Raw genomic sequence first — 17,907 nt, forward strand, 5'->3', positions numbered from 1 at the left:
TCAAATGGTGTTATTTTTACTTCAATTATCATGTCTGATGTAAGAAACTCTTAAGTTTATTTTATAAGGATAGTCTATAATATCCCTATTTTTCATATTCTGATGTTCTTTTCTTTCAGCAGTTTCAAGACTTTGTTGTTAACATTTACTTTTAGGGTATTTCCTTTAGTTTTCCCTTAAGGGTAGGTTTGCTGGGGCACCTGGGTGGCTCAGCCGATTAAGTGGCTGCCTTCAGCTCAGATCATGATCCTGGGGTCTTGGGATGATACCCTGTGTTTGGGCTCTCTGCTCAGTGGGGAGTCTGCTTCTCCTCCTCCTCTCACTCTTGCTCTCTCTCTGTCTCAAATAAATAAAATATTTTTAAAAGGGGAGGTAGGTTTGCTGACAATACTCTGTAGTTACCTTTTGAAATGTCTTTATTTCCCTTTTATTCGTGAATGATATGTTCACTGGATAGAGATTCATCACTGAGAGTTCCTTTAGTTCCACTTGAGAAAAATATGCAACTTCCTCTGGCTTCCATGATTCAAATGGAGGTGGGAGGGTGGTTTCTTCTACTGGTGTTTGATTGAAGGTAGATGGGTATTACCAATCTGTTAGGCCACACTTTTCCAGGTTTTGAATAAGGGAAATAGGCTTAGAGCTTTTTTGGTCTGTGTCTATCAGAGGTTCCGGCATGGAAGCTTCTGGAACATATTAGCTGAAAGATAAAGGAGGTGAGAAGGAAAAAAAAAAAGGAATTTACCACCATGTTACTCCTCAGCCTTGAAGTTCTCACAGTTTGCCTTCTCCTTTTCACATTTTGGAGTCTTCCAATGCTTGTTGATTCATGCCCAGGGTTTTTTAGTTTTAAGAGGGACGACCTAGGAGGAATAGTGGTCATCCGCTTAGGCTCAAAACCCCTGATATAGAGTTTTTCCCAACATTTTATCATGAAATATTTCAAACACAAAGTAAATTTACACAAAGTAAATTTCAAACACAAAGAATTTTATAGTCAACACTCATATACCATCACCTAGATTCTACTATTAATATGAGAATGGGTATCATATTAGGGTGAATGTTTTCACCCTAGGTGAAATGTTTTCAGGGGTATTCTCTTTATAATTATGTGTACTTACTGGATTACATGTTCTAATTGCCCTTCTGTGTATTTTGCATTTTGAAAAGTATGGAAAATATGATTCTATTTTTGTTTCAGACACACCAGTGTGTGTAAACACACACAATAACATGTATGAACAGATGTAATCAGTGTTTATGAATATTTCGTCATTCCACATAGTACGTGTAAATTTCTTATGATTTTATTTTCACACTCAGGTAAACAAAGCACTTTTCTCTTTACAAAAATAATGCATATTCAAAATGAAAAAAAATTGAACACTTCAATAAAGTACATATACAATACATATGAGATCAAGATGACTGAGCAATATGATCAATAAATATGGTATCATATTTAATTTCACAAGTACTCAAAATTATATATAAAAATGGAGACCCGGGATCGAGTCCCATGTCAGGTTCCTTGCATGGAGCCTGCTTCTCCCTCTGCCTGTGTCTCTGCCTCTCTCTCTCTCTGTGTGTGTGTGTGTGTGTGTGTGTGTGTGTCTCTCATGAATAAATAAAATTTTAAAACAAAATAAAAAATTTTAAAAATTTTGCCCTATTGAATAAACAAGAGTTGTTTTTTTAAATATTTTTTTAAATATTATTTATTTATTAGAGATACAGAGAGAGAGAGAGAGAGAGAGAAGCAGGCTCCATGCTGGGAGCCCGATGTGGGACTCGATCCCGGGTCTCCAGGATCACACCCTGTGCTGAAGGTGGCGCTAAACCACTAAGCCACTGGGGCTGCCCTAAAAGACTTTATTTATTTATTCATGACACAGAGAGAGAGGCAGAGACAGGCAGAGGGAGAAGCAGGCTCCATGCACGGAGCCCGATGTGGGACTCAATCCCGGGACTCCAGGATCACACCCTGAGCCAAAGGCTTAATGGCTGAGCCACCCAGACATCCCAAGAGTTTTTTTTTTTTTTTTTTTTTTTAAGGATTAAAAACAAAACAAAACCAAAAAAACCCAGAGTAGGCATGAGTGCTAGGCACAGCACATATTATTGCCAACTGCTTACAGAAATAAAAATTGTAAGATCTCCCAGGAAGGCAACTAGGCAATGGGCTTAGAATACCACCAGTCCTTGATCCTGTAATTCAATTCAAGAATTTTAAACTAAAAAAAAAATAATCTCCAAAGATATAGGTACAGGGGCACCTGGGTGGCTCAGTGGTTGAGCATCCACCTTTGGTTCAGGTGTGATCCTGGGGTCCTGGGATCGAGTCCCGCATCAGGCTTCCCACTGGGAGCCTGCTTCTCCCTCTGCCTGTGTCTCTGCCTCTCTGTGTCTCTCATGAATCAATAAATAATATCTTTAAAAAACAAAAAGATATAGGTACAAGAATATTAACGGAGCAAAACAAACAAACAACCTGGAAATAATATAACAGGTGTTAAATAAGCTTAGTTTTGTGAGATTCAATCTGGGATTCTGGGATCACGCCCTGAGCCCAAGAAAGAGTCCGGCCGCTGAACCGCCCAGGCCTCCCTAGTTAAATGTATTTAACTAAAAAATGTAGTTAGTCAGAATGGAATGCACTGAAGCCATTCAAAACATTACCGAGGGAGAGTATATATTGGCAAATTCAAATGTTCAAGGCACATTCATAAGTGGGGGAAAAAACTGAAATAGGTTACAATTGATATCTGCAAGATCCCATTCTGATAGAAGGAGGTCGGCAGCGATGGAGAGTGATGTGGAGTGCAAAGGGCTGTGGAAGAGGTTCACCAAAACGCTAACCACTTTTGTGCGGTGGCGTCAGGTGCATTCTTCTTTTACTTTTTTCTATTTATAAAGCCTTCTGGAAGGGACATGCTCCCATAGGGAAAAGAAAAGAGGGCATCTGGCTTCTCCGAGCCTGCAATGCCCGTCGCCTGCTTCTCGGGGAAGGCTGCCCGGGGGCCCCGATCACCCCAATGCGCGCAGGTCCCACCACCCTGTGTTCCTTTCACTTTTCCCCATAACGCTTATCATCTAAAACATTAAATAATTATGGGGATCCCTGGGTGGCGCAGTGGTTTGGCGCTTGCCTTTGGCCCAGGGCGTGATCCTGGAGACCCGGGATCGAATCCCACATCAGGCTTCTGGTGCATGGAGCCTGCTTCTCCCTCTGCCTATGTCTCTGCCTCTCTCTCTCTCTCTCTCTCTCTCTCTGTGACTATCATAAATAAATTAAAAAAAAATTAAAACATTAAATAATTATGTTCACAGCTTACTGTCTGCTCCCTACCAACTCTCCAAAGAAGTTCTCGAAATCTATTACCTTTGTTCACTGACTGGTTCCCAACCGCTTAGGCAGCGCTTGCCTCAAGAAGGTTCTCGAAACACTCTGCCTAAACGACTGAAGGGTAATTGGGTTTTTCTCGGCGGCTGTCTACTTGCCTTACTATCATTCATGCAGATGCAGAGCCACAAGAAACACCGTCCTCAACGAACCTCCGTTGCCTTCCTGGAAACCCGGAGCCACAGACTGACCTCCCAGCCCAAGGGCCGTGACCGCGTGCCCGGAAGCGGCAGGAGCCACCTGACACGCAAGCCCGGCCCCGCCCCGCGCCCGAAGTAGCGGAGAACTACACTTCCCAGAAGGCCAGGGGCCTCGCCTGGACTACATTCCCCAGAGGTGTTAGCGGCCGTCCGAACACGCCCGCTGCGCCGCCTCTCTGGACCCCCGGCTTCTGCGGACGGCGAGCGGCTCCGAGCTTCAGATCCGCTCAGGCATCGCCCGGACGGGCGCAGTCCCGGCACCAGGCTGCTGACCGCCGGGGCAGTGTCGGCGCCTCCGGCTGCGGAGCACGGCCGAGGAGGCGCAGCCCCCGCAACCCCGAGACCTGGGCGAGGTGAGCGGCGGAGTGTGGGCGGGATGCCGGACGGAGGGAGGACCGGGGGCCTCGGGAGGATGCGGCGCCGGGGCGCGGGGCACAGGCCCGAGAGCCGCGCGCGGGGCCTTTGTGGGCGCGGGCGGACCGAGGGCCGGGCTCCGCCGACGTGCCCGCCTGCCCCGCTCCGGCCGCCCCCGACCGCCCCCGACCGCGGCAGGTCGCGCGTTGTCCCCACTGGCCCAGGCCCGGCCACCCTCCTGCCCCCCGCGGGCCCGAGCCCGGGGCGCTCCCTGCCGGCCCGGCCGGCGCTGGGATTTGCTACCGGCTGTCAGTGAACGAGGGACCGTGTCTCCGCCCTCCTCGGCGCCTGTCCTCCCGGGCTGCGGCCCCAGACGTGCTTTCTCCCAGAAGTGAGTTGCCGCCCTCCCCCGCGGCAGAGCTGAACTGGACGCACGTTTTCGGGTCCAGTGCCCGCTCCTGCGGACGGCGGCCCTCTGGCCGGCGCAGGAACACTGCTGTCACCTGGAAGGAGGTTCCTTGACAGGAGGAGGAGAAGGTGGGTGGGTGGGGACAGCTTGAGCTGCGGAGAAGTTGTCCCCTGCAGGCGGTGAGGTTAGAGCAGGTGCTCCGGAGGCGCAGGTGCGGATCCCGTGCGCCGTCGCCGGCGGTGTGCGCTGGGGCCAGTGGCTCCCACTCTGCCCTCAGTTTCCTGATCTGGGAAGTAGGCGCGCCGACAAGTGCGGCGGGTGGGGGAGGTTCAGGGAGCTGCCGCTGCCGCTGCCGCTGCTGTAGCTGGAGTCCCAGGTCCGATTTCTCCGAGCCACGGGGGCAAGAGTTGGGGCCGGGACCATGGAGGGCTGGCCCTTGTCTCTGGGCTTGTCTGCCCCCAGCGCCGTCTGGCTTCCCCCTCTGAGGGCACGAGGCGTCATTCTCGGGTGGTGTAAGGATTTCAGAGCCGGTGATTCCCAGGAGTGGAAAGCGGAAGGGGCTTCTCCCTCCTGGCTCCCTTTTTCCTCTTTCAGATCTGCCTCCTGGAGACTCCACCCACCCTTGGGGAAGAGCCCAGAAAGAAGATATGGCTATTGGACAGAGAGAAGCAAGGTCTCGAGTGAGTTCATTGCCATCTCAGGTCTTAGGGATGATAGATGATAGATAGATAGATAGATAGATTGATTGACAGATTGATTGATTGACTTAGTTGCTTGCTGAACTACCCTCAAACTGAAGCTCTCTACTCAGTACAGCTTTCTGCAGGATTGTTACGCAAGGCCCTTTCCCTTGGCAGAGCTGGTCCACCTGGCGGATGGTGGATTCTGTAGGGAATGCTTGCCTCCTTCCCCACCAATCCATGTCTAGTATTTCTCCTTTCATTTCCTAACAGACGCACAAAAATGCACACCTGGCAGCTGCTTTCTGGCCCCGCTTCCTTGGCTCGCCCTGGTCTCCCTCCTACCCTTGGCTTTTCTTTAGGATACCTTCCCTAGGCTTCAACAATCCATCGTTGTTAGGTCTTTATCTTCCCTTTTTACTTTGCCTCTACACTCTCTTGGAAACTGTTCTTGACCGGCCATGTTCATCCTTATGTTGTTGGAAACGGGAGGGTCCCCGTCCCAGTGAGCCCCTGCATCAACAGGGAATAGCTGTGCTGGAGGGGACACAGTTGGAGAGATCTCCTGACTGCGGGGGCAGAGAGAAGAATCTCCAGGGAGCAGCAGGGAGGGGGTTTGTGGGATATTAGTAGTGGAGAGGCAGGGTCTCCAGTGGGTAAGAAGCAGGGCTTTGAGCCAGACTGTTGGGCTTGAACCCATTTCCTCAGTGGTTGTTTGTGGGCCTTGGACAAATAGCTCCATCTCTCTATGCCCATTCCTCACCTGGACGTTGGGAATAACAAGCATGCCCTCCCTGTAGGCTGGGTGAGAGGATCAGGTGAGTGAGTGCATGGGAAGTGTTTAATCAGGGCCGGGCACTGGCAGGCAGATGCTCCACATGTGGTTGTGGGAGCAGAATGATGTGACTAGTAATAATACCATTAGTGCTGACAGGTGGGAACTGCTGTACCGTGTCCTAGGATGTGTCCTTTCATTGCTCTTCTTCATCTAACAGTAACAGTTCCTATCATTGGGGGTCGGCCTGAGGGCTTTGCCTTTGTTCTTACTCTCTCGCCAGACAGCAGTTATCATCCCCATTTCGCATATGAGCAAACCTAGGCTCAGAGACGTCCGGTAACCTGAATTCAAACCCAGTGGTCTGGCCTCTGGGTCCACGCTCGTTACTGCCTAGCCATTACCCTGGTGCCCCTTTCAGAAATCGGGGCTGACCAGCCCAGTGTCCCAGAGGTCTTCACTGTGATGTTGGGTTTGGAGCTCATGGGATGTGGCGGTGGTAGATCTTCAGGCCAGAGCCTGCCAGTGCACATCTAGGCTGCTTTTTTTCTGAAGCTTTCCTCTTCCATTCCAGCAGAGCCATGTTGCTCTCTTCTTGCCCAGAATCTTCTCCATCCCTGCAAGGGAGTGGATCCATGTGGCATTCTCTCTAACCTCACCTGCTCCTGGATGTCAATACTGCGTGGGCTGGTGTGTAAAACTCAGGGACAGGGCTTTGAAGACCAGAGAGTGAATATGCTGAGGGCCAGGTAAAAAGAAAATATTGTTGTGCTGCCTCTTCTGCTGATAAAGTATGTGGCCTGGGGTCTTGACTTCCCTGGACCTTCTGGTCCTCAACTCTAAAATGAGGATTGAACTGGGAGATGGTGTATGGTGCTGTCCAGCTACAACTTTTCTTTCTTTGATCAAATTATTTAATGCGTTTATCTTGTCTGCCAGTAGAAATGTAAATTCTTTTGAGGGCTAAGATTATTTCTTATACTCCCCCCCATGTGCCAATAAATTATAAATTTATAATTTAAATTATAAATTAAAATTTCAGAGCATAAAAAATATATACATAAAGAAGAACGTGAAATCAATATGTAAGATAGTCACTGTCACCTCTTTGGGATATGTCCATTAGACTCATTTTCTGCTCACCATTGTTTTTTATTTATGTATCTATATGCACACATATACACATTTATTTTACCATTTTAACTTTTTTAGCTTGAGAAAATATACGTAACGTAGCATTTACTACTTTAACCTTTTGGGTGTATAACTCAATGGCATTGAGTACATTCACATTGTTGTGCACCTATCACCACTACCTATCTCCATTATATAGATGGTCTCATTTATTTCTTAACACTATGAGCTAGACATCGAGAGGCAGTTTTGCAGAGTGGTTAAGAATGGAGCTTTGGATTTCCTCTGGATTGTAATTCTACTTCCACCCCTAACCAGCTGTGATATTGTGATATATAACATGAAATAATGTATATTTGGTCTTCGGGTCTTCACCCCTCTTCCTGGCACATAGGAAATTATAAGGGTTTGGAAAACTAAGTGATTAGTAATATTTGGCTTTTGTTCTTGAAAAACTTCAGAGTGATAAAGGTGAAATGGGTGTTTTTTCTTATTCATAACGAACCATTTTGACCAAGCCAGAGTTGATAGGAATGAGGTGACTTTTGGAATGCCCCTAAGGATCTGAGCTGGTTGGCAGGGGAACCAACCTTGATTCGAGTGTTGGAACTTTCAGGCCCTCCACCCTAACCCAGGGGCTAGTCTTGCCTACACAGTGGTCAGTGATTTAATCCATTGTGTCTATGCAATGAAGCCTCCAGAAAACCCCAAGAGGACAGGGTTCAAAGGGCTTTTGGGTTGGTAAATACTTGTAGTGGGGAAAGTGGTACATCCAGAGATGACATAGAAGCCCCACCTGCCTTCCCACATACCTTGCCAAATGCATCTCTTCCATCTGGCTATTCCTGAGTTACATCCTTCTATAATAAACCAGTAATCTAGTAAGGAAATGCTTCCCTACCCTGTGGCGCTTTCCTGCATTTGCCACATGAGCAAATTAATTCAACCCAAGGAAGGAGTTGTAGAAACCTCCAGTTGGTCAGAAGCATAGGTAACAACCTGGACTTGGGATTGGCATCTGAAGTTGGGGCAGTCTTGTGGTGGGACTGAGCCCTTAGCCTGTGGGATCTGACCCTCTCTCTAGGTAGATGGCATGAGAATTAAGTCAAATTTAGGACACCTAGCTGTTGTCACACAGTTGCTTGGGTGTGAAAAATCCACATCTGGTGTCAGAAGTAAAGTAGTATGGTAGTATTGATGGTAGACACACAGGAGGAATGAGTTTTCCTCTATGCCAGCCATTTGATGTGGACAAATTTCTCTTTGTTTTTTCTTGTATAAAATGGGGGCATAATAATACCTATTTTATAGGATCGTTGTGAAGATAAATATTTACAGTAACAGTTAATATAAATCTCTAGGAACAGTACTTGGTCTGAAGAAAGCATTCAATAAATGATAGGTGTTTTAATTTTCCATTATTACTGTCCTCTGTCTTCAGTATGCCTTAAGTTAGTTGACCTAGCCTGCATCAGTGATTATTTGGGTTATGTTTTTTTGCGATCACTAACAGGATTATAAATAACCTTGGATGTGCGTTTTGGGGGCACATCCAAGGTACAAATACTGTACAAATACAGTAATTGATAAGTTAACAGATATGCACATTTTAAAGCTTTAAATAGGTATTGTCAAATTGTCATCAGAAAGATTATTCTTTTTTTTTTTTTAATTTATTTATGATAGTCACACACACACACAGAGAGAGAGAGAGAGAGAGAGAGGCAGAAGGAGAAGCAGGCTCCATGCACCTGGAGGCCGACGTGGGATTCGATCCTGGGTCTCCAGGATCGCGCCCTGGGCCAAAGGCAGGCGCCAAACCGCTGCACCACCCAGGGATCTCCAGAAAGATTATTCTAATCAACACTCCCACCAGTGGTCTTAATTCCTCATGTCTCCTTAGAGTGGTTAACTATAAGGGCCTGGTTAATACTTCATGCTGCTCAGTGTAGGTATTTGTCGCTGGCTGATGGTTCATTAAAAAAATGACCTCAAACCTTCAAAACCAGAATGACATCAGAAGCATTTCATGGGGTTGCATGGGTGGCTCAGTCAGTTAAGTGTCTGCCTTCAGCTCAGGTCATGATCTCAGAGTCCTGGGATTGAGCCATCAGGAAGGGCTCCCTGCTCAGTGGGGAGTCTGCTTCTCCCTCTCCCTCTGCCTCTCACCACCGCTCCAGCTTACTCTCTCTCTCTCTCTCTCTCTCTCTAATAAATCTTTAAAAACAAAGAAGCAGCAGCAGCAGCATTTCATGGCAGCCCACCCACCCCATCCCCCTACCCCCACTGCTGCCTTCTTTAGTCTGTGTGATGGGAGGTCCTGGTGAGCTGGGATGGCTTGTCATTATAGATGTCAGTGACCTTCGAGGACGTGGCTGTGCTCTTTACACGGGATGAGTGGAGGAAGCTGGGTCCTTCTCAGAGACACGTGTACCAGGAAGTGATGCTGGAGAACTACAGTAACCTGGTCTCATTGGGTAAGGCAATTTTCCCTGTAGATGACAAAGTCACAAGTTAGCATAAGACAGCACCTGCTTCCCTGGGTAAAAGCCATAGGTCATCAGGAACTTGTAGCTGAATTTTGCATTAAGATTCTACACGTTATAAATTAAAAAATAAATTAAAAATAAATATTTAAAACCTCTTTCCCCCTTGCAGGGATCTGTCCCATCCATGGGACAGGTGACATACCTGCATGTTGGAGACTCCCTCATAGTTCAGGCAGTGCTTTCCTGCTGATTTTCCATGATTTTGTTTGCTCAGCTCACAGCAGAGGGCATCCCTCAACCATCTTCATTAACCTGCCACCAGCCCTTCCCAATTCTCTTTTCCAGCCTGACAAACACTGTAGAGTCCATCTTTGAGAGACAGTCAGATAGTGCTTTCTCGTTTTAAATAGAGGACGTGGTACACAGTATCTTGGTACATAGGTACCTGTGTATAAACATTTAGTCTGAACAGTACTCCAGGAATCAAAGCTGCATGTTTATTGTATTTCTCTAACATACAGCTAATTATTGCACAACCACAGGTCCTACAGGTCCCTTGCCCTTCCCCTTACACACACCCCACATGTCATCGGGCACAGAGTGACCACCAACCCCTGAATTTTCCATTCAGATCTGTGGTGCCTCTTTGAGTCATAACAAAATGATGTCTTTTTTCTTTCTTTCCTTTCTTTTGGGGGGGGCCTATGAGCAGGACTCCTGTTTTCCAAACCAAAAGTGATCTCCCTGTTGCAGCGAGGTGAAGATCCCTGGAAGGTGGAGAAAGAAAGTCCTGGAGGCCCCTCCCTAGGTGAGTGGGTGGGCCTGAGGTGCCCAAGAAACTGGTGTGGGCAGCAGTCTGGGTAGAAAGTGGACGGCGCAGCTTGGAGAGGTCAGTGGGGAAAGTTTCTCCAGGCCTGTCATCAAGAGGTGGTGGAGAGGGGACGCTCAGGCCCCAGGTGCGAGCTTCTTCTGATTCTGTGGTGATCGCTGCTTCCCACATGATCTGCTCTCATTTGTTCCTGTTTTCAGAAGAGGGCTGCACATCGGGTACTCAGGCAGCAAACTGTGTTTAAGGACTGGCAGAGAATGATCCTGACTGAGGTTCAGGGTGTGTGTGAGAGGAGCTGAGAAAGGAAAGGGTGTGGAGAGGCAGCAGGACCCGCGTCCCAGCGTGCTTTGATAGGAATGTTGTAGATGGGACCATCCCATGGAAATGAAGGCTTTTAAGCAGCAGACTGATGTTTTTGTTATTTTAGAAAAATTGGCTTCAATCTGAAACAATGTAAATGTCCTTCGATAAGGGCATGGCTGGGCTGGAGAAGCTGTGGACAGTCCCTGCCCCTGCATCGAGTGCCACAGTCAGAAAGAGAGCATGCTGGTGTGGACTGTGCTGTGGGGCAGGTGGGCAAGCCCGGGCTGAGATGGCAGCGCTCATGCGGAGGGAGAGTATGTGGCTGCTTGTGTGTGACTGTGTGGAGGTGCAGACAGAAAGGGCAGGGGACACACCTCGGCTACTTCCAGTACTTCTGCTCGGAATGGGATCAAGAAGGGGCAGGATCACAGAACGGCCTTTGGTTATGTGTAACCTTAACATTTCATAGAGAATATGTTCATGAAGGCCTGATGTAATTTGAATTTAATAGAACGGTCACTTTGGAAGCACTCTGGGGGATGCATGTAAAGTGAGGGATCCCTGATGTGGATGGAACCTTCCCAGAGACACTTGCAGTAAGGTAGGTGGGATGTTTCTAGGGTGTGCAGTGGGGTCCGGGAGGAAGCGGACAGGCCCCTGTTTACGGGTGTAGGCCGAGGGCACTGGGGGGTGACTCTCACTTGAGATGGGAGTGGCATGCTCGGGTAGAGGTGCAGGTGGGTGGCTGTAGGAGGTCTGCAGGGACTCGAAGGGAGGTCAGGGAGGCGTCAGGTGCACAGGTGGCATCTGACCTCAAGCTGACCAGGAGAGGGCACAGAGCAGAGGACAGGATCCCAGAAACCTCCCCATGTACGAGGTGGGTTAGGGAAGAAGAACCTGGCTGTGCCCGAGACGTCATCAGAGGAGACAGAGGAGGGACAGTGGTCCTGGGAGTTGGGGACAGAGAGCTGAGGAGGGTGAGAGGATCCGGGTCACACCTGCACTCACTGCTTTCCTGCCCCATAGTGAATGGTGCATGAGCTTCATGCTGGGCCCTGGTGGTGTGATCTTGGACAAAGGACACAGGTCCTGCCAGCCAGGGGTCATGGTGGAGTGGGGAGACGAGTGATCGTGCACGGAGCACATGCGGGGTGCAGCATGATCCCACAGGGGAGACACTGCGTGGCATAGCACTGCAGCAGGAGGGCCAGCATGGAGACCTGGGGATGCAGGCTGTCGTCCAGGCCCAGGAATAGACTGTGTGAGCCCAGGGAAAGCCTGTGCTGCTGGGAGCCAGGGGAGAGGGGCAGGGACCCTATCCCACTGAGCCAGGGATCCGGGATGCAGGATGCTGTCTGGGTCTGAGAGGCAGGCAGGGAGCCTGAGGAGTGAGAATAGCCTGGCTAAGGCTTCAGGTTCACACCCTGCTGAGATCTGCCTGTGGGGAGCTGATGGCATGGGAGTGGGAGCTTGTCCCAGCTGCTGTCTGGTCCTGACGCGGCAGTGATGGCTGGTCATCCCATGGGCCGTACTGAGAAGCTGGGGGGTGGGCGGTCCCTAAGCACCCAGGACAGGAGAGCTTCCTTTCCACCCAACATTGAGGTTTTTGCTGTGGGAACCACCCTTGCCTGTCCATCTGTCTTTGTAACTCTGGTTTGGGAGAAAGACACGAAGCATGTGGAAGGTGGTCGAGGTCGCACAGGAGGCCGCACCAGGGCGCCAGCAGAGGGTCAGCAGGGGCTTCAGTCCCTTGGGGCACCTGAGTGGAGGCTGGACCAACGATGGGAGGAAGAAAGGAAGGGGTCCTTCCCTGTCCTCTGGCCCAGGGAGCCTTTGATCAATGGATGACTTTCTCTCTGAGCGAAGCAAGTGCTCTTTGGGTTTAGGGGAATGTAAAGTGTACCTGGAGTCCAAAGCTGTCTGGAGAGGTGCCGGGGCCTCTGGGTGATGGGGTTAGAATCCCCAGTGAGCCTCCTCTCAGGTTTAGGGAGATGTTTGAGGGCGGCCATGGGTGGGCGTCTGAGGGAAGGAAGGTCATCACTCTGACCAGCCGTGCATATTTCTGGAAGCGATGTACCTCCCCTTTCCTCAGAGGTGGGGGTCACATGGGTCGCACTGGGAGTGCTGCACCCCTGTGGAGAGTCCCACTGCCTGGACTAGGGGCCTCAGAACAGCTTCTTCTCCTGAGGGCAGCTCATTCCCTGTGAGCACAGAGGGAGGGGCCAGCATGTTTTGGAAGTACTTCGGCTTCTTCCCTGGACCAGAACTGGAACCCACCCTTTGCATAGCCAGGGACAGAAAAGACTGCGCTCCCTGGGCAGGGCTGGAACCTCTAGCAGCCTCCAAATGTCCTTTGAAAAAAAAAATCAAAACTATTCACAAATAGGAAAAACAGAGGAAAGAAAAACAAAGGGTCACCCCCGCATGTATATTTTTTGAATTGAGAGCTGGAAGGAGATGGCACAAAGGGTGTGAGTCTCCTCAGAGTCTCTCAAGAGCACAAGTGAGGTGGCCCTTTTCTCAAAGACTTGTAACAAGGTGATTAAACCAGTTTGCTCTACACTCATATGTGGAAATATTCTTGAAATCTACAAGTTAAAAATGCAAATAGCCTCAAGTGAAACTGTGTTTTTCTTTCACATCATTTTCTCCTCCTTTGTCATCTAAGTGCAAGAAGCCTGGTAGGGGGATTGTCCCTGTGCTGTGCGGTCAGCTGATGGGTCACCTGGGGGCTGCCCCCACCCCTGCACAGAGGGCAGGGTGTCTTTCTAATTAGCAGGAGGTGTTGTCCTTTGCAGCCAAGTGACCCAGCAGGTGGTGGTATTAAGAGTGAACCTTTTAGGAGGTGCTTGGTAGGCATCTCTAGTATGTTTGGGTCAGTCTTGTCCTTGTCCTCTGCCTTCCCACCACCCCCACCCAGACTCCTGCCTGGTCCTGTACCTCCCTCCTGCCACTAGCCTCTTTTCTGTAGCTGCCAGAATGCTTTATTAAAAGGGAAATCAGGTTGTCTCACTCCCCTTCACAAAACCTGGCTTCCTTCTTGATTTTTACATTTCAAAGAGATGGCTCCTAGGATCTGAAATAAAACATCCTTGGTGGGCACCTGGGTGGCTCATTTGGTTAAGGGGTTAATTATCTGACTCTTTATCTCAGCCCAGGTCTCCACCGCAGGGCTGTGAATTCCAGTGGAGCCCAGTGTGGAGCCTACTTAAACAAACACAAAAACATCCTTGGGTTACAATGTTCACAGAGGCTTTGCCAGGTGTATATACATTTCATATCAAACTATCCTTCCTACAGAGAGATATCCTTCTTTCTTTCTCTCTTTGTTTCTCTTTTTCTTTCCTCCCTTCCTCCCTCCCTCCCTCCCTTCCTTACCTCAGTATAGTTCACATACAGGGTTATATTAGTTTCAGGTGTACAATATAGTGATTTAACACTTCCATACAGTACTTGGTGCTCATCATGGTAAGTGTATTTTAATTCCCATCAACTGTTTCTCTGCATCCCCCACCCACTTCCCACCTGGTAACCATTAGTTTGTTCTCTAGAGTTAAGTCTGTTTTTTCATGTGTCTTTGTTTTTGATGGATAGCAGGTTCTGTATGTATCCATTCAATCCAGTTGGTTTATTGTGTTGTTCAAGTCCCTTATTTATTCTTTGTATCTGGTGGTTCTATTCCCTATTGAATAGAGTATTATAGTCTCCAAGTATTATAAGACTATTTCGGCCTTCAGTTTTGTTCATTTTTGCTTCATGAGCTTTGAGGATGTGTTATTAAGTATGTAAATATTTATAACTGTAATGCCTTCTTACTGAATGGAAACTTTTTATGAATATACATCATCCTTCTTTGTCTCTTATAACTTGTTTTCTAAAGTTTATTTTGTCTGATACTAATATAGCCACTCCAACTATCTTTTGGTACTTCTGTTTTCATGAAGTATCTTTCCATCGTCTCACTTTCAACCTATTTGTGTCTTTGGATCTAAAGTGAATCTTATTCAAACAAAAAACAGACTCTGAAATACAGAGAACAAACTGGTGGTTACTGTGGGTGGGGAGAGGGGTGAAATAGAGAGGATCAAGAGTATACCTATTTTATGAGCAATGAGTAATGTATAGAATTGTTGACTCCTTATATTGCATACCTAAAACTAATATACATTTTATGTAAATTATACTTCAAGAAAAAGAAGAAAAGAAGTGAGTTTGTTATGGGTTATAGTTAGAAATGTTTTTTTCCCTCCATTCTGTCAATATCTGTATTTTGACTGGAGGATTAAGTTAATGTATTTATATCTGAGGTAATTACTGATAATGAGGGACTTATTTCTGCCATTTTGCTATTTGTTTTCTCTATGCCTTATGTCTTTTTGTCCCTGATTTCCTGCATTACTGTCTCCTTTTGTGTTTAGTTGATTTTTTGTAGTGAAACATTTTAATTCCTCTCCCATTTTCTTTTATATATATTATATAAGTATTTTCTTTATGGTTACCATTGGGATTATATTTAACATCCTAAACTTATTCCACTCTGATTCGAATTTATACTACCTTAAGTACAATAATGTACACAATCTCTCCTCCTTCTTTATTTTTCCCCTTTTAGTTTCTGTTGTCACAAAATGCATCATTATAGGCTGTGTGCCTTAAAATACAGTCTAATGATTTTAAAATGCGTTTTTCTTTTAAATCATGTGGAAAATAAAAAGTGGAGTTACAAGCCAAAATTACAATAATACTGGTTTTTATATTGACCATACATTTACATCCTGACTGGAGGTCTTTATGTTGTATCACTTTGCTTTGCATCCTTTCATGTTAATTAGAAGGACTCCCTTTAACAATTCTTGCAAGGCAGGTCTAGTAGTAATAAACCCCCTCAGCGTGGGATTGTCTTAATTTCTTTGTTATTTTTGAAGAATGGTTTACCAGATAGAGAATTCCGACGATACCAACTCAATACTTTCTAGCCTCCAAAGTTCCTGATGAGAAATCTGATGATCTTATTGAAGATCCCTTGTATGTGATGAGTCTTATTTCTTTCTTGCGCTTTCAAAATTCTCTTTTTTTGGCTTTGGGTTGTGACAGTTTGGTGATGGTGTGTCTCAGTCTCTCTCAGTTTTCCTTTTTGGAGTTCATTATGCTTTATAAATTTGTAGATTCATATTTCATATCAAATTTGGGAAGTTTTCAGCCATTGTCTTCAAATGGTATCACTGCCCTTTGCCCTTTTCCTTTTCCCTTTCCCTTTCAGGATTTCCATATGCTATTTTTTTTTTTTCCATATGCTATTTTGGTCCACCTTATGGTGTCCCACAGGTTTCTTAGGCTCTGTTCACTTTCTTCAATATTTTTTTGTTGTTGTTCTTCCTCACGAATTTTAAGGGCCTGTCTTTGAGTTCACTGACTCTTCTGCCTGCTGAAATCTGATTTTTTAATCTCCTTAGTAAAATTTTTCAGTTATTGCCCTTTTCAACTCTAGAATTTCATTTTGGTTTCTTTTTGTGTTTCCTCTTTATTGATTTTTTTCATTTTTAAAATCATTTTCCTGACCTTTACCCATATATTTTTTGGCTTTCTGAGCATCTTGAAAAGTAGTGTTTAAAAGTTTTGGTGGAGTATGCCCACCGTCATCTCTTCCTCATAGATAGTTTTTGTCTGCTTGTTGCTTTGAATGAAATGTATCTTTTTTTTTTTTTTTTTGAGTGCCTAGTGATTTTTTTTGGTTGCAAATTAGACATTTGAATTTTATAATGTCATAACTCTGGGAATTAGATTCTCCCCCTTCCCCAGAGTGACTTCCTTCACATATATTTCCTCCTTTTAACAAGTTATTTGATAAAGCCTCTTCCAGGCCTGAATCTCTGGACTATGACTTATTGTAGTGTCTGAACACTTTTTTTTTTAAAGATTTTATTTATTTATTCATGAGAGAGAGAGAGAGAAACATACAAATAGGCAGAGGGAGAAGCAGACTCCCTGTGAGGAGCCTAATGTGAGACTCAATTCCTGAATCCCATCATGACCTGAGCTCAACCTTGGAGCCACCGAGGCATCCCATGAATACTTTCTGTCACATTAGCAAACAGCCTAGGTTTTTAGCTCCTAGAGAATCAATTGAAGTATTGATCAAATTTTAGTTTTAGGGAAAAATTGGTTTGATTTCCAGCTTTATTACTATTACATATTTGAGTTTGGGCAAATCGCTTAACATCTGAGTCTAGTTTTCTCATGAAATGAAGATATTATGCTAAGTGACTGCCAAGTTTCCAGCTAGTACTAGAGTTCTGTATTTCTAACATAACAATTTTATCATGCTGTTGCTGGGGAATATGGCTAATACTACTGAAGCTACTAATTTTATGTTGAGCTTTGAAGTCCCTAATTATTATCTTTGGAAAGTATTATTTGACCTATGGTATGTTCATCAATTCAATAAAATCACTTTATAACAGGGGAAAATTGTAGTTGATTTTTTTGTTGTTGTCAGGTGTCTGTGCCATGAACCAGCCCGACACAATACAGCAAAGGTTTTTTTCACGTCTTTTCTGAGTCTTTATCTTTCTCTTGGCATTTATGGCAACTTTCTAAATTTCCCACACATGCAGTTACTTTTGACTGTCCTTATCCTTATACTTAAATATGTGGTTCCCCAATGTGGGAAAAACGTAAAATGTGAGTGTGAGAGGGTAGGGGGAAGACAGGTTCTGTCCCTTAAATCCCCTCACAGCTGCTTCAGCCAGTAGGGCAACAATGGAAGGTTTCCTTTGTGTCTTTACCTCCGTGACCACAAGCAATAATCCTGTCAGGACCCATATCTACAAATAATTGAAGAACAAGTTTCCTGTTGTCACCTTGGTTCCTGTAAGCCGTCCAACGAGTGTTAGTACGGCTGCCTGCCATGGCGCTGGGAGCTGGGGCATGGGTAGCTGCTACTGACTGCGATGAACTACAATTTCTCAAGCAGGCTTTCCCCTAGAAGCTTCCAGCCATCAGTTAGATTCTACAGTTTGAAAATCATTGAATAGCCAGATTCTGTCAGTTCCGTTGTTGTCTAGATGGGGAGACAGAACCTTGGAATTTCCTACTCTGCCATCTTCCTTAATGTCCACTTTTTCCTTAACTCATATTTATTTTTATAAGTTTTGGCATTTTCTTTCTTCTTTCTCAAGTAATGCTCAAGTTAACAATTTGGATAGAAGTCTCATACTTATGGAATTATTTATCATTTGGGGAAATAATTTTGATAGTTTATTTTCCACCTAGCATTGTCTTCAGTTACCCAGAAGGCTTTGATATTTCCTATTTAAATATAAGCTTTG

The 17,907-nt window shown here is 46.0% G+C and overlaps 2 protein-coding genes across 13 annotated transcripts in view; one reads left to right on the plus strand and one right to left on the minus strand.

Moving 5' to 3' along the window:
• PROP1 (PROP paired-like homeobox 1) overlaps positions 1-3,674 on the minus strand; it is a 109,259-nt gene extending 105,585 nt beyond the window's left edge. For 4 of the 10 annotated variants that reach the window (XR_011995609.1, XR_011995615.1, XR_011995610.1 and 1 more), the window contains exons 1-2: positions 3,505-3,629; positions 403-700 (exon numbers count right to left, since the gene is read on the minus strand). The gene's annotated coding sequence lies outside the window, so the exon portion shown is untranslated. Of the gene's footprint in view, positions 1-402; positions 864-3,385 lie in introns of all 10 variants that reach the window. The other 6 variants (XR_011995608.1, XR_011995614.1, XR_011995613.1 and 3 more) reach the window with 4 other exon arrangements.
• A 131-nt stretch (positions 3,675-3,805) lies between these two features.
• The window catches only part of LOC112932476 (zinc finger protein 354B), a 63,592-nt gene continuing 49,490 nt past the window's right edge, over positions 3,806-17,907 (plus strand). The window contains exons 1-5 of one of the 3 annotated variants that reach the window (XM_072731843.1): positions 3,840-3,959; positions 4,964-5,049; positions 6,399-6,573; positions 9,309-9,435; positions 10,160-10,255. In XM_072731843.1, the coding sequence (XP_072587944.1) occupies positions 9,309-9,435; positions 10,160-10,255 (223 nt within the window). In that variant the 5' untranslated portion in view covers positions 3,840-3,959; positions 4,964-5,049; positions 6,399-6,573. Of the gene's footprint in view, positions 3,960-4,963; positions 5,050-6,398; positions 6,574-9,308; positions 9,436-10,159; positions 10,256-17,907 lie in introns of all 3 variants that reach the window. The other 2 variants (XM_072731844.1, XM_026015419.2) reach the window with 2 other exon arrangements.

The sequence above is a fragment of the Vulpes vulpes genome, chromosome 12, assembly GCF_048418805.1.
Source record: "Vulpes vulpes isolate BD-2025 chromosome 12, VulVul3, whole genome shotgun sequence".
NCBI lineage: Eukaryota > Metazoa > Chordata > Mammalia > Carnivora > Canidae > Vulpes > Vulpes vulpes.